A 16,294-nucleotide genomic window follows, 5' to 3' on the forward strand; every position below is an offset into this window, starting at 1 on the left:
TCATAGCCGTGCCAGATATATTAAAATGTCTATATTTTAAATAAAAATGATAAGTTTATGACTTCGTGCTTCAAAAATCAATCAATTTAGAAGTTGTAATATAATGCAATGAATAAATTGTAGCGTTGTTAAATTTTCGGTATATTGCTACTAAGCTATGTATTTGCCGTGGTATAAGTAAAAAACTGCACTGCTTCATTTGCAAAAATCAAAAATGAGGTTCCATAAAACTTTTTGTGACGATTACAACGGTGGTAAAATACGGACATACAATATGTAAGATATCGAATGTCAAAGGTAAATTTTACGCATTTTAAAAACGTTAGGATCTCCAAAACTACTTCGCTTAATACATCGTTTGAAAGATAATATTACAAATTCTGTCACAGCTACTCTTTACGGTTTAAAATGAGTTTTTGAGAAAATGTAATTTTTATAAAAAATATGAAAATATTTACATAGAACGATCTTTTTTCGAATATTTGCCCTATTAACAAAATAGTGTTCACACTATATATACTAAATTGGTAAATTTTTCTAACTACGTACGGCATTGTGCTCTTCCCTCTTGCTAAAACAAAATGTTTTACTGGACTCTGCTAGCAAGCGTTTCTTGATACAACAAATTTGCAGAAAGGAACTAAAAACGAGCTTAAAAAAGCAAAAAAAGCAAAAACTATATCCCCAACACAATCTCCATTTTTTCGTAAGCAAACCGCTATAAAATAACATCAGCTCATAACTAATTCTTTCAAAATCCGCTGAGAGCCGGCTAACGGACTGATAGATTCGAGTCATGATTTTTGCGTTGCCACTGTGTGGGCACTATAAATCAAGAATGATAGAATTTTATTCACCTTGTGAGTAGACGTGTTGACAGTGGCTGTCAATTGTTATCTATGGTCAATTGTACATTTTCCCCCGGCGTACTGAAACTATTTTATCATACTTGTGTTTTACCTAGAGTAATTTTTTTTCAGTGGCACGTTTCGATTTTTCTTGTACTCTGGTTTGAAATTACATTGCATTTTTGCGCATGCAAAGATACATCATTTCGAGTGTGAAATAGGTACGAAGTAAATGCGTGCATGTATACATATGTGTGCATATATTTCAATGTTTAATGATATTTTGAATGTACGCTAATTTCTTATCAAAGTACAAACTGTTTTTTTTTTCGTATCATTATTTACATCTCTAGCGTTACGCGACCGCTCGTTTTATCTTCAATATATTTTACCGACATATACTGCGGAAACTTAGTAAATTTTGTGATACAATGGATAATATAACAAAGATGTGGATGGGACCACTGCCAAATGATTCGCCTTACGTGAAGCCCTTTAGACTCTACTATGTACAGAATGGTGTCGAAAAAAATTGGGATTTATTAAAAGTACATGATAGCGTTGCGATAATTCTGTACAACTCAACACGCCGCGTTTTAATCTTTGTGAAGCAGTTTAGACCAGGTGCGTTGTGTCTTTGCATTGTAACGACCTCGGCCTTAGCTAAATGCTAGCCCATTCTTACTAACTTTGATTTTTGTCATTTAGCTGTCTACCATAGTAAATATACTGCTTGCGGATATGATGCGGCAGAAATAGACTTGAAGAGAGTTCGCCCAGAAAGTGGTATCACTTTAGAACTGTGCGCTGGTATTGTGGATAAGGACAAGAGTTGGCGTCAGATTGCTCGCGAAGAGGTATTAGAAGAGTGTGGCTACGATGTACCTCTCGATGGTATTGAAGAAGTTATGTCTTATAGGTAGTAGTTACATAATGTTATATGTTAAATTACATGATAACATAGTTTATTCTGAAATTTGCATAGGTCCGGTGTAGGTTCTTCTGGTGCAGCTCAGACGATGTATTACTGCGAGGTTACCGATGATGACCGAGTTACTAAAGGTGGTGGTGTAGGCGATGAAATTATTGAAGTTGTTGAGTATACAATCCCAGAAGCCGCAAAACTGTTGTCAAAAGGCGAAAAAGTAAATAGTCCACCCAGTTGCCTCTTAGGAATAGCATGGTTTTTGATGAATAAGGCCCCAAAAAATTGATGTAGCAAAATAATAATGGTTCGGATAATAATTAATGGGTTAGATTCAAATTAAAAAAATACAAAAAAAAAAAACGGGAAGCTAGTATTGTTAGAGATAATCAGTAATCATATAGTATATAGAATTATATACATATATATTTACTATGATATAAAAAACGTTGATCACTAAAATCACAGGCATAAAAACAATTTAGCTGCTTCCTGAAGGCAATTGAAGGCTTTTAATAATTCGTATTAATATTTTTCCTATTACTAAATATCCTACATATGCTTACACATGTATACATAAAAACATTATTCGATAATGTATGAGAATAAAAAAACAATAAATGAAGACATAATAGTAATAGTTACTATTTGTAAATCTTAAGTGGGTTTTGTATTCGTAGTGGAAGCTCACTAGTTCAATTTGGGCATACTATATCTAGAATAAGATACACCAAAATGAAGAAAAAGGGTTTTCTAATAAAGGTCACCCCTCGGTCACTCATCATTTGCGTAAAACTAACTGTAAATAAAAAATTAGTACACGTCAAGGCGAATTTATTACAGGTGACACCAAACACATATAAGTAAAACCCTACATGTATTTGTGGTTGCGTTTGGTCCAACCATGACGTCAAAATCAGCAAGCAAATGTAAACATACGAATATAAACATACCAATACATACAAACAAAGCATATCATTTTGACGTAAGCCATACCTACGGTGAAAAATTCAGCTGGGTGAATGCTGTCACCTTAATAAATCCACCTTGGTACACGTATGCATAGTGTTTGTTGTCGTTATTAATTGGCGCATTCGCTTTCCGTAACTTATGTATTAAAAACGTTTAATGAAACCTTGGAAGAAAAAAAGGATTTGCGTCTTAGTCACAAGCCAAAGAAGGGGTGTCATTATTTCGAAAAAAACCTTGCCTTTCACTTATAGGTCAAAAGGTTAGGTCTAAAAAGTGCACAAAAGTGAAGGCTTACGATCATATAAAAAGATTGTAGCATCCAATTGAAATGATAAACCCAATAAGAATGCTAGAGCATGTGCGGAAAATTATTCAGTTGAGACATCCATAAATATGGCTTGACGATGAAACATACGTCAAAACCAACTTTAATCAGATTCAGGGTGCTGAGTTTTATTCTACACCGAAGAGAGGAGGGTTCCAGGTGCTTTTAAACTAAAAAAGTTATGCAAGTCCCCTAAAAAAATTTGGTTTGGCAATCCATCTGCCAGTGTAGTATGAAAAGCAAAACGTTCATTACTATAAATTAAGAAATTTATATGAAGGAGTGTTTGCGAAAACGTTTGCTGCCATTCATAAAACAACATACGGACTCAGTTCTGTTCTGGCCCGATTTAGCATCGTGTCATTATAGCCGCCTTGAAAACCACTCACCAAACTGTCCACAATTGCAACCCATTGAAAAATATTGGGCATTTGTTAAAGAAAATTGCTAAAACCAAAAAAATAAATTAAAAAAGAGCAGCAGTTTAAAATGAATAGGCAGAGAGCGGCAGATACCGTAACAAAAACTAATGCCATTCGCCGAATGAGGAGAGTGAAATCTAAATTGCGCCATTTTCCTTAGAGCAAAGAGAATTGATATGAGTTTTTTGTTTACATAGAACGCTTAATAAAGAAGAAAATGAAATAAAAAAAAGAGGGATTAAAAAAGCAAAAAGCATATCCCAACACAATCTCCATTTTGGCTAGAATTTAGTATAATGCCGATCGCTTTGGAAAAAACGGTAAAAAGGGGGTGATAGAGGGGTGTATCCCCATCTTAAAACTGAAAACAGAACCTGCCGGAGGCTTATAGTTTTTAAGTAATTTAATGTTAAAGTTCTATAATTTAGCGAAAAGTTGGTGTTGCCATACACCTGAAATGAAAACGAAGTTCGCACGCAGGGATGTTCAGTGGAAGGTTCATTGTAAAACTGCAGTATTTTTTGCTGTAATTTAAAGTTGAGAAATGAATTTGAAAATAAAAACATACAACTCATTTAAACTTAAAAACAATGATATTAAGCGTATCACAAAAAATAATAAAGTAATTAAAATTAAATTAATTAACACAGTATATTTGCGTGGAACTCTTTATCGCGTAGGCGGCCTTCGGCCGCGCTTCATAAAAATAACCCTCATCAGTCCTACTCCGGCTACGCAATCCACAGTATTTTTGCGTAGAACTCCTTTTCGCGTGGGCGGCCTTCGGCCGCGCTTCAAAAAAATAACCCTCATCAGTCCAACTCCGACTACGCAATCCACAGTATTTTTGCGTAGAACTCCTTTCCGTGTTAAAACCATTGAACCCAAAATGAAAACGTCATATGCGTGTATGTAGTAAGCAGGCACAATAACCCCCATTCCCATCATTAACACTAAACTCAAGTACTTAATTTTTGTTTTCATTTGCAGGCATCCGGCAACACCATACTGTTGTAATTCCAATCTTCTTCTTGTTCGCGCTTAAAATTGGAATGTGATTGCATAGGCAAATGAATTTGCATTTAATTTTAATAGATATAATTTGAATATTAGCATAAAAATCGGTACAAACACGCGTGTGAGTGTATATTTGGTGATTTATAGTGAAATGTTAAAAAATATAGAGTGTAATGTGGCAAATTAGAGTGATGTTCCCAAGGGCATTTTGAATGTAAATAATTAAAAAATTATTATTTCCCGATTAATTTAAAGTTATAAAGAGTGTTCCTTAACACCTCACTAACATCTCCACCAAGTTTCATTAAAAAAAAACATTATAGTTTGCCAGAAATTCCAAAATCGGCATTGTTCTAAATTCCAGCCTCCATTTTTTTTAAGCAAACCGCTACAATGACCTAGGTTACGTCAGCTCATCAGCTGATTCTTTCAAAATCCGCTGAGAGCCGACTAACAGACTGATTTTGGCCACACCTTCTACATTTTTTTCACCATAGATTCTATTCGTGATTTTTGCGTTGCCACTGTGTTCACAGTATAGATCAAGACTGATAGAATTTTATTCACCTTAAGAGTAAATGTATTGACAGTGGCTGTCAATTGTACATTTTCCCCCGGCGTACAGAAACTATTTTATCATACTTGTGTTTTACCTAGAGTAATTTTTTTTCAGTGGCACGTTTCGATTTTTCTTGTACTCTGGTTTGAAATTACATTGCATTTTTGCGCATGCAAAGATACATCATTTCGAGTGTGAAATAGGTACGAAGTAAATGCGTGCATGTATACATATGTGTGCATATATTGTTTAATAATATTTTGAATGTACGCTAATTTCTTATCAAAGTACAAACTGTTTTTTTTTTCGTATCATTATTTACATCTCTAGCGTTACGCGACCGCTCGTTTTATCTTCAATATATTTTACCGACATATACTGCGGAAACTTACACCCCATTTACACACGGAGACATCTGGAAGGGAGACACTGGAAATTCTCTTTTCATGTCTCATTCGCGGGCACACGGGCAAAATTGTTTTCGGCGACATTTTGACATTTAATACTTTAGCATCGTATGGTTCGGATGTATTCTCGCACACGCTTACATGTAAAGCGGAAAACGTTCGTCAACAATTTCTTAAATATATGAATGAAAAATGCAAACTGGTTAAATAATAAATAATTTGTTGTTTTTTTTATTGAAATATATTTATAAATTCTTATACTTGAATAAAAAAAATTAAATTAAAAATACTTCATATGTAAATAATTAACTTAAAATTAACTTGAGTATCTAGAAATGCAGGGAAAAATTAGAAATCAACATAAACATGTCCCATAACTATTTTAAATTATACCTAATTTACTAGCAAAAATAATCGTGCATTTCCCAAGCAGCGTTCGGATGTTTGTCATCGTTGTTTTCTTCCGTTTGTATGAAAACCAACACATAACTTAGAACTTTCTTCCACAAAAGCAGAAAACGAATGAAGCAACTGTCAAAAATTGCTTTAAGATTGGAAATACGAATAAGAAGAGCAAAGCGTGTCGCCAGTACAGGAGACAAATTCCCTTCCCTCTTCCCCGGCCGTCCTTCACCCCCGAACAAAATTATTCCCTTCCAGTGGAGACATCGTGTAAATGGGCACTTAGTAAATTTTGTGATACAATGGATAATATAACAAAGATGTGGATGGGACCACTGCCAAATGATTCGCCTTACGTGAAGCCCTTTAGACTCTACTATGTACAGAATGGTGTCGAAAAAAATTGGGATTTATTAAAAGTACATGATAGCGTTGCGATAATTCTGTACAACTCAACACGCCGCGTTCTAATCTTTGTGAAGCAGTTTAGACCAGGTGCGTTGTGCCTTTGCATTGTAACGACCTCGGCCTTAGCTAAATGCTAGCACATTCTTACTAACTTTGATTTTTGTCTTTTAGCTGTTTACTATAGTAAATATACTGCTTGCGGATATGATGCGGCAGAAATAGACTTGAAGAGAGTTCGCCCAAACATTGGTATCACTTTAGAACTGTGCGTTGGTATTCTGGATACGGGCAAGGGTTTGCCTCAGATCGTTCGTGAAGCGGTATTAGAAGAGTGTGGCTACGATGTACCTCTCGATGGTTTTGAACAAGTTATGTCTTATAGGTAGTAGTAACATCACATGTTAAATTACATGATAACATAGTTTATTTTGAAATTTACATAGGTCCGGTGTAGGTTCTTTTGGTGCAGCTCAGTGGATGTTTTACTCCGAGGTGACCGATGATGATCAAGTTACTAAAGGTGGTGGTGTAGGCGATGAAATTATTGAAGTTGTTGAGTATACAATCCCAGAAGCCGCAAATCTGTTGTCAAAAGGTGGTAAAGTAAATAGTCCACCTAGTTGCCTCCTAGGGATAGCATGGTTTTTGATGAATAAGGCTCCAAAGAAAAATTGATGTAGCAAAAAAAGTATTAGTAAATTAATATGTATATGTGAATATGGTTCGGATAAGAATTAATGGGTTAGATTCAAATTAACAAAAAAAAAAAAAACGGGAAGCTAGTATTGTTAGAGATAATCAGTAATCATATAATTAGTATATAGAATTATAGGTATATATATATTTACTATGATACAAAAAATGGTGATCAATCAAATCACAGGCATACAAGGGATTTAGCTGCTTCCTGAAGGCAATTGAAGGCTTTTAATAATTCGTATTAATATTTTTCCTATTACTAAATATCCTACATACGCTTACACATGTATACATAAAAACATTATCCGATAATGTATGAGAATAAAAAAACAATAAATGAAGACATAATAGTAATAGTTACTATTTGTAAATCTTAAGTGGGTTTTGTACTCGTAGTGGAAGCTCACTAGTTCAATTTGGGCATATGTATATACATACAGATGTTTTATACATATCTACATATATCTAGAATAAGATACACCAAAATGAAGAAAAAGCGATTTCTAATAGCGATCACCCCTGGGCAGGCAGTGGTAAAGCTGTATTTCTGCCATCAAAAATCTCCTCGTTCGTGGTCGGTTTAAAAACTGTAGGTCCCTCGATTTGTGGAAAATGTCAAGACGCACACATGAATTGGAGGAGGAGCTATTTTATTTCGAATGATACGACCATTTATAAAATTAAACGGACTGACTCAACTTTGTCCTGAAAGGAATGACAGTGACAGATTTGAAGGAGTAAATATCACAACGCTTATCTGAAAAAATTTCAAATACAATATAAAGAAAAAAAACGCTTAGAGTGAAGTAAAAAGTTGTCATTGCCTTTTCGAACTGCTTCCTTCCAAAAATCTTGTTAGGAAAACGAAAAAGCAGAAAAAACACTTTATTGGCTTGTGCGTAGTATGTTTCAAAAGGATTCATAGCTACAAAAAACACAGCTCTACTGGCATCAAATCAATTGTTGCACCTTGCAGTAGGCACTGTTCAATTCTACAAATAAAATATGTCCCCAAAAAATTTTTGAAAGGGAAAGAACATGTCCAATGGACACTGGATGACACTCGAGGAATGAGATTCGAAATTTTGGACAAACAGGTATTGTTATTCCATTGGTATTACACTGTACTTCAAAATGAAACCTTTTCAAAAACATCACGGCTCCGGCAATTGATTCTGGTAGAGGAGACCAAAAACAAATATACGCAAGGACTGTACAGGAAAAAAACTGTATTAATTGTAAATAAAAAATTAGTACACGCATTCATAGTGTTTGTTGTCGTTATTAATTGGCGTATTCGGTTTCCGTAACTTCCACGTATTCTTCAAAATGTGTTCGGTTAAGTTTGTACGCAAAAAGTAAGAAAATAGTCACTTGACACATAATGCCATAGCAAAAACTTTAATAGGTCGAAAAGTACGGTAACTTATGTATTAAAAATCTGCCAATGTGGTATAAAAAGCAAAACGTTCATTACTATAAATTAAGAAATTTATATGATGGAGTGTTTGCGAAAACGTTTGCTGCCATTCATAAAACAACATACGGACTCAGTTCTGTTCTGGCCCGATTTAGCATGGTGTCATTATAGCCGCCTTGAAAACCACTCACCAAACTGTCCACAATTGCAACCCATTGAAAAATATTGGGCATTTGTTAAAGAAAATTGTTAAAACCAAAAAAATAAATTAAAAAGGAGCAGCAGTTTAAAATGAATAGGAATTTTATGTTATAATGATTTCAGCCCGAAAAATATTATTCGAGTCCATCCTTTATATCGGCGATTTGAAATTTAACGTCTGAATTTCATTTTCGGAGGTGACAAGTTTTCACCTTTTTGTACATTATTGTGGTAAATCTGCATACGAAACTTAGTGATCCTTACATTTTAAATACTTATATATGATGTGTTCAGCAGTTCTATGTAAAAAAAAGGTGAAACATTTTTGTGGAGCATATTAACCCTCTTAACTCCTCAATAGATGGCTCCTTTTCGTCTCTTTTTGCGGAAAGGTAAAAAATACAATACTAAAAACAGGGGGATATAATGGGTTAAAATGTAGGACAAATTCTACTATAAGTCTCTTAATACTCTATATCCCAAAACTCAACTTGAATTCCCCAAGTAAGTCAAAACAGAAAACGTGTAAGGGTTAATTGCGTTAGTTTACACTGAAAACTTTGTTTTGGTAAAATTTCAACATCTGCAACAGGCATGCACCAACACGTCGTAGCCGTACGAGCAAGACTCAATACAAGCGTCTCCTGAACAACAAGGCTCCAAAAATTCATCAAAGGTGTTTAGATGCACTACGCTGGTGTGCGCTAACAACCTTGGGAGCTATCAAACTCAAATAAACAAACCTGTAAACTAGGTAATTGTGGTCGCCGTAGCCGAATGAGTTGGTGCATGATTGCCATTCGGAAAAGCGTAGATTCGAAACCGCGCGTATTAAACACCAATTGATAGAAGAAGTTTTTTAATAGTGGTCGCCCCTCGGCAGGCAATGGCGAATCTCCAAGTGAATTTCTGTCATGGAAAATCGAAATATAAAAAAACCATGTGCCGTTCGGAGTCGGCATAAAAACTATAGGTTCCGTTTATTTGTGGAATAACATCAATACGCTCGCCACAAATACGAGGAAAAGGTCGGTCAAACACCTAAAAAGGGTGTAAGCGCCAATTATACTTAATCCTGCCATAAGTTCTGTTATAAGTTAAGTCCATTATAGATATGAAATTATAATACTTTTTTAATTAAGTTAGTTTTATTCATCATGTAAATATTAAAGAATAAAATTTTCAATTTTCATTCAAAATGGTCACCATTTGCTCTTACACAAGCCTTCAAACGATTAGGTCACTCAGCACGCACGGTTTCCACGGATATGCACGTCGCTGCTCGAACCAAATATTGCTTGAGACTCTCTTTTGAGACTTGAGGTCTTCGACAGGCCATTTTCTCCAATTCTGACCACAAACTGTAGTCCAATGGATTCAGATCTGGACTTCCAGACGGCCAATCTTCTGCGGCTATGAACCCGGGACTATTGTTTTTTAGCCACTGTTGGGTGGTTTTTGCCTTGTGGGCTGGAGCGGAATCTTGCTGGAAGATCCTACGCTCTCTATTGAAGTGAGTATTGCACAACTGCTACACCACGCCTTCTAAGATATCCTCCTGGTACACTTTTGCGCCGGTTTTAACCCCTTTTTCACTTAGTTGATTAAGGTTGGATGTTTGGTCTAGTTCCTTCACCAATTCGTTGTCAGCGTCTTGATGTTACTACAAGTGTAAAGCTAGAACTCCGTACGAATTGTTTCAGGCGTTATGGCTGGACAGCGCTGACAAACTTATAGGTGAATAAAGCGCTGGAACGCTTGATATGGAGTTCTAGATGAAGAGGTTTGGGCTGCCTTCGATGGTGTTAATGGAAGCATGCCAGAAATGCAATCAAAAATTTGCCATTGCCTGCTGGCTATTACAAACTACTTCTTCCTACGCTTTATGTTTCGTGCTTGCAGTGGGCTTCCCAAAAAAATTCAGCTATGTTGTCCGCACATGAATGGACAAGGGCCTATTTAGCGTAGGGCAGGGGGTCAGTTGAGGAAAAAGTTTTAAAACGATGATTCACGACTTTTGGTTATTATTCAGTTCTCTACAAGTAAATACAAAGCTAATGGGTCTGTAGTTTTTATTTAAAATAAGATGAAAAAACATTATATAATAATATTCTCGTTATTAGTAGAAAACGTTTACATTCATTTGGCTGCTTAAACTCATCCTGGCAACCCAATTTTCAAAGACCCTGTGGGGAATTTCTGGCTCTATCTTGCGATTGCTTAGGACGTTATTCCTTTCATTGTACCTAGATGCTGTATTTCTACACAACATCGACCTTTTAGGACACCCCTACAATATTTCACGACCATGTTCCAGCGATAGGCAATTAATTTGTTTTCACGGCACTGATTGCCAGCTAATATTTTGAGCACGAAATAGCTGCCAGTGTCAAAATAGAAGTCTTAAATCATCTACACTAAAAAATCAAAAATATTATTGTAAAAACAAATATTTTAGTGAAATATATAAGTTTTTTGTGGGACCCCCTCTAACCGAAATCCTGGCTACGCTCTTGTAATCGCATTGTTTTCGCGATTGGCTGTCGATATGTCGCCTAAACCGAGTGTTGTCGGCATGTCATGGTTATTAATTGCTGCCATAAAAGACATAAACAGTGTAACGGTGTAGCAGACGTGCACAGCAGCAGGAGTAGCAGTAGACTGGTACCTAAAATGGTTGCGGCTAATTTAATTATCAAATATGTAGCAATAAATTCCATCCTTGAATATTTTCACACCTCCTGCAATGCAGTTAATTAACTGCCATAAATGACGCACCATATTGTTGGCAATAATGCTAGCGCAGCAATAGTAATGGTAAGAGCAACAGCAACAGCAGCAAAGATTTTAAGATGTTGTTGATGGTCCGCTTCTATCGGTATTAGTTTAGCACACCAATTTTGTACGTGTGGTGATGCGTTGGGTGCCAGTGGTACTTTAGCCGCGTTTCGTAACAGCGTGGCAGCATAATTGGCATGCGAAGACGTGCTTGCACGCATGCGTTCACAACGAGAATGTGTTCCTCGCTTTGAAATTTGCAGCCAGGCGTATATACCAAATTACTGACATATAAACCTACTTATCGGAGCGTAGAAGGAAATACCAGTTCTATGTAATCTAAACTGCAGTAAAAATCCTCTGGACTAGTTTTTACAAACATTTTCTCAGAAATCTTTATATGGAACATAGCGTGTTCGCTAATATGTTCGATTTACTGGAACTTTCTCATTTATATACATGTGTATTTAAGTTGGACCCACCTTTCCAGGATTGGTAATGAAGGCCCAGCGGTCAGTATTGAAGAAGACCCAAAAATTCTGATTCGGCTGCGACCAGCTGAATTGGGCATCGCCAGAGAGTCAACCCAATAACGGCTTATAAGGTTGGATTGTGATCTGCGTATGTATAAAATTATGCTCCGCTAGAATTGAAGCCGCGCGACTATAGACAAAGCCCTGAGTTCACTAATTTAGATTCTGGAATTTTTGTGCGTGGACTCGTATTTTGGTCAAAAACCCACCTTCTCGGGCGAGGCTCATTTTTCGTTCAGCGGCTATGCCAAGAAACGAAATCGCACAAGTGTTCAACCAAGCATCAGTGCATCCTCAAAGATTGACTTTGCTTTGGTGCTGTTTAGGCCATGACGGACCTTATTTTTTTCGAAATGAGGAGGGAGACACAGTTATAGAGCTATGCTAACCAACTTTCTCTCACCAGAGCTTGACAACATTGATATTTCTGAGCTGTTGTTCTAACAAAATGGCGCTGCATGCCAAAAAAGTTACGCAAAGCTCGAAGTTGTGAAGGAGAAATTTTACGTCGGAGTCATTTTGCGGTGATCATTCATCAATTAACCGCTGTGATCATGCGATTTGACACCCTCCCAATTGTTTTCTCTAGTCTAGTCTACACTAATAAGCCAACCACTTTATACAAGCGCGGGTCAATATTCGAGACGCTATTACCGGACTGAGTTACCGAGAGTTTGAATCACTATTGGCAAAGACGCGGCGGCCATTTGAATCATGCGCTAAAATCGATTTTTTTTTTGCATAATTTTGTTGCATGTGTATGCGAGAATACGCCACAGAAAGGATTTTTTGAAAATCGCATTTTTTCACATTTTTCTGGGCACCGAAGTGTACCCTCCTCCGGCCGTTTTATCATAAACTTTATCTTTAAACGCGTTTCCCCGAAAATCGTGTTTTTTAAGCATTTTGGTCACACTTTTCATAGTAGTTATACTCCGATTTCAATGGTTTTGGTCTTAAAAGGTTCGGAAAACTTACCGCTAAGTTTCCCCGTGTACGATTTTTGAAATTTTTTTTCATTCCATTTTTATAACCTTTTAAAGTTCAAAAAATGAGCAAAAAAAAATTTTTTTTGCAAATTGTTGCATAACTTTTGAAAAAAATTAAAAAAAAAAAAATCTGTCACCGGAAAACTTAACCAGGGCAACTCTGAAGACAACGCATATCAAATTTTTGCTTTCTGATTACCCAGGTGGAAAAACCGTCACCAAAATGGAGACCTGTTTCGTTTGGAGGTGGACGTCTTCAGCGCCATTTCAAGGTCGCGGGTGTTAATTTTTTTCAAAGTCAAAACCATTTTTTAAAAGCCAAGACATGTACCTTTAAAATAAAAAAAATTTTTTTTTTAAATATTCACAGGATTTGTCACAATCAATCCCCAAAAAAACCCTTCATTTCAGGGCCTCGAGACCAGAAGACCCCCTTAAAAATGAAAATATTTACGAATATAAAAATACACACGCGGTTGCTATTATGAGCGTACCCAGCAAAACCTGCGTGACCGAAACTCTAACACAATTACATTTTTTTGAATGTTACAAACACATATGCACGCAGGTTTTGCTGGGGCGTGACCGAAACTCTAACACAATTACACATATGCACTCGTATTTGTTTGAAAATCGACTTTTTTTTTTGTTCTCCGTCACCTTTGGAAAATGTGTAAACAGTAAGCAAACTTTATTCATATATTTTTCCTCATTTTTGCATCAGTAAAATTAAACAAACGCCGTAGCCGAATGGGTTGGTGCGTGACTACTATTCAGAATTCACAGAGAGAACGTCAGTTCGAATCTCGGTGAAAACACCAAAATTAAGGAAAACTATTTTTCTAATAGCGCTCACCCCTCAGCAGGCAATGGCAAAACACCGAGTGTATTTCTGCCATGAAAAAAAGCTCCTCATAAACATATCATAAAATAAAATAAAATAACTGTATAAAAAAATTTTTTTCTTGTGATTCGAACCAAGAATTTTGGATCGGAAGCTCACATTGCTAGCCGCTTGGCTATCGCGCCATGCTGTCGGCGCTGGCCTAAAAGTTATTTAGTTCGTCGCTACGTTTATATCAACATATAATATAACGCTTCGTAGCCAAGAGTGTCGCTTTTTTCGTTTCACTTTTTCTCAAATCACTCCCAACGATTCTAAAGAAGTTTTCACTTCAATATTTGAAAATAAATCATTTAGCTTCGATCATTCACAGACCACGGTTAACACGAGAGGCTGATTGATATGCTGACGGAAGGGCCAGAATGAATTTATTTAAACATTCTTATACATATTAAATTGAAGAAGCTTTTTAGTAGTAGTTGACACTAGTTTGTGAATTGCACAATCGTTAGTGCAAACGGCAAATATTGTAGACAAAAATAACAATTGTCGAATCGTTTAAAGTTAGCGAATTGCACTACAGGTTCTGTTACGTACATTTTACTTGGCACTTTACCGCTAAATTAAAAAGCTGAAACCTTGCTAACTACCTATTCGTACATACCAGGGTTTAAATTATGTATTTACTGATATATTTATTCCTTTCAGTCTTGGCGTGTGCGCATGTGTGTGCGTTTCAAGGCAATCAAATTTTAATGAAGTCTCGTAATTAATTGCTAAATTGGAATGCAATTTCTTACACTCACTTAAGTGCCACAGATTACTACAACAATTGCGATTTGATTAATGAATTTTATTTGAAATGGGTGACCGTTTTGAAAGTGCTAAATGGTAATTTGTAAATTGTTTGAAGTTTTCCTTTGTCCTTTTGAGTTTACAAAGTAGTTATTGTTCGAAAGGGTTTGTTAATTAACTTTGGAAGTGGTGCTATCGGTATTTTTGATGTAATGAAAAGACAATCTATTCAAGTAGGTTTTCATATACATACGTATGCGTGTATATATGCACATATATCGATTAATGACAGGATCTATTTGTGGATGTATTAATTATGACCATTTATAATGTTAAAAATATTTAATTTAGCTTCCTGCTGGGCTCCTTTTAACTATACAAACTCACACATAGATATGAATGCGCTGTGCATTAAGGAACTGACGTTGGCCTTTGAAGATTGAACAACATTTGACATTTGTAAAATATGTTCAAATTAACACTTTGATCGCGTTGGATGCATTAATCCATAAATTATACACTATTTTGGAAATAATTGAGACATGAGTGTACAGCTTTTATCATCTTGTTATAAAACGTAATTATTTCACCTCCATGTAATCCTTGTGAAACGAATACTAATCGCTTCTCTTATTGCAAAGAAAATTGCTGGTTTAAAAGTATTTCTCTATAACTCCACAAATGCTTGAATTTGAACAATATTTGAACACAAAAAAAAAAAAACAAAAACAGTGTTCGAGTCGGTTGAAAGCATGAATTCCTGTTGCTTTTAATGCATGGTGGAAAAACTGGGAAGACAAATGTCACTGTTGGCAGCTATGATTTCGAGCTTGTAAGAGACTTCGTTTATTTAGGAACCAGCATTAACACCGATAACAATGTTAGCCTTGAAATCCAGCGGAGAATCTCACTAAGTAGGCAATTGAGTAGTAAAGAGCTCTCTCGACGAACAAAACTAATAGTGCGCACACTGACCGACGTATCGTAGCTCCTTACGCAGCCCGCAGATAACACAAAACTGAGTAAAACTTATCCCGTAGAGAACAACTGCGTTCTTTTATGATAGTTACATATTTACACAATATATCGGTTTGTGTGTGTTTGTGTTTGGCTGTATCTACACAATGTTGCCATTGATGTTTTTGATAAACCAAAGCCAAAGCCATGCAAATAGTTCATTTATCTATAATTAACATTATTCAACAGTGTTTTTAAGTTCTTTTAATAAAAATTATAATTTTTCTAAGTTTATTTCGTAAATGATTTCGAAAGGTACTGTTTGGCAACACTCTGTGGTGAGAGAGCAATCAGCTGACATGGTTCTACGGGAATTTTCAAAAATCCTTCGATGAAATCTACGATACTACGATACGGAAGGGTGGTAATTTTTCATTTACATAGGGCTCTCATTAGTTTGATCGTAACAGCTGACAGTTTTCAGCAGCAAACAGTCACCGACGTAAACGCAGTCTCCTGTCAGCTGTAAATGAAAAATTACTTCTCTTCCGTATCGTAGTATCGTAGATTTTGTCGCAGGATTTTTGAAAATTCCTCTCAGGATTGCTCTCTCATCACACAGTGTTGCCAAACACTGTAAAAAAGTGTGTAAGCAAAAATATCAATGGCATCATTGTGTAGATACAACCAAACACATACGCACACAAAATATGTAACTGACAGAACGCAGTTGTTCTCTACGGGATGAGTTTTGCTCAATTTTGTGCTCTTTAGGGGCTGCGGTAAGGGACTA

General features: G+C 36.0%; 2 protein-coding genes across 2 annotated transcripts; both read left to right on the forward strand.

Moving 5' to 3' along the window:
• Nucleotides 1-896: 896 nt before the first annotated feature.
• LOC129235704 (uridine diphosphate glucose pyrophosphatase NUDT14-like) lies at nt 897-2,429 on the forward strand. Its single transcript, XM_054869696.1, has 4 exons — nt 897-1,069; nt 1,202-1,472; nt 1,557-1,767; nt 1,834-2,429. Exons 2-4 carry the CDS (start codon nt 1,280-1,282, stop codon nt 2,060-2,062), a joined length of 633 nt encoding a protein of 210 aa, XP_054725671.1. The 5' UTR covers nt 897-1,069; nt 1,202-1,279; the 3' UTR covers nt 2,063-2,429.
• Nucleotides 2,430-5,099: 2,670 nt separating this feature from the next.
• On the forward strand, nt 5,100-7,361 carry LOC129235696 (uridine diphosphate glucose pyrophosphatase NUDT14-like). Its single transcript, XM_054869686.1, has 5 exons — nt 5,100-5,271; nt 5,399-5,454; nt 6,158-6,372; nt 6,457-6,667; nt 6,729-7,361. The coding sequence occupies exons 3-5, from the start codon at nt 6,180-6,182 to the stop codon at nt 6,958-6,960; spliced, it is 636 nt and encodes a 211-aa protein (XP_054725661.1). The 5' UTR covers nt 5,100-5,271; nt 5,399-5,454; nt 6,158-6,179; the 3' UTR covers nt 6,961-7,361.
• Nucleotides 7,362-16,294: the final 8,933 nt, after the last annotated feature.

The sequence above is a fragment of the Anastrepha obliqua genome, chromosome 1 (genome assembly GCF_027943255.1).
Source record: "Anastrepha obliqua isolate idAnaObli1 chromosome 1, idAnaObli1_1.0, whole genome shotgun sequence".
NCBI lineage: Eukaryota > Metazoa > Arthropoda > Insecta > Diptera > Tephritidae > Anastrepha > Anastrepha obliqua.

Bases quoted from the DNA above. Each gene is read 5' to 3' on its own strand.
- LOC129235704 (XM_054869696.1), top strand. From the start codon at position 1,280: ATGGATAATATAACAAAGATGTGGATGGGACCACTGCCAAATGATTCG. The intron at 1,473-1,556 runs GTGCGTTGTGTC...TTTGTCATTTAG, and splicing joins TGTGAAGCAGTTTAGACCAG to CTGTCTACCATAGTAAATAT. The intron at 1,768-1,833 runs GTAGTAGTTACA...AAATTTGCATAG, and splicing joins GAAGAAGTTATGTCTTATAG to GTCCGGTGTAGGTTCTTCTG.
- LOC129235696 (XM_054869686.1), top strand. From the start codon at position 6,180: ATGGATAATATAACAAAGATGTGGATGGGACCACTGCCAAATGATTCG. The intron at 6,373-6,456 runs GTGCGTTGTGCC...TTTGTCTTTTAG, and splicing joins TGTGAAGCAGTTTAGACCAG to CTGTTTACTATAGTAAATAT. The intron at 6,668-6,728 runs GTAGTAGTAACA...AAATTTACATAG, and splicing joins GAACAAGTTATGTCTTATAG to GTCCGGTGTAGGTTCTTTTG.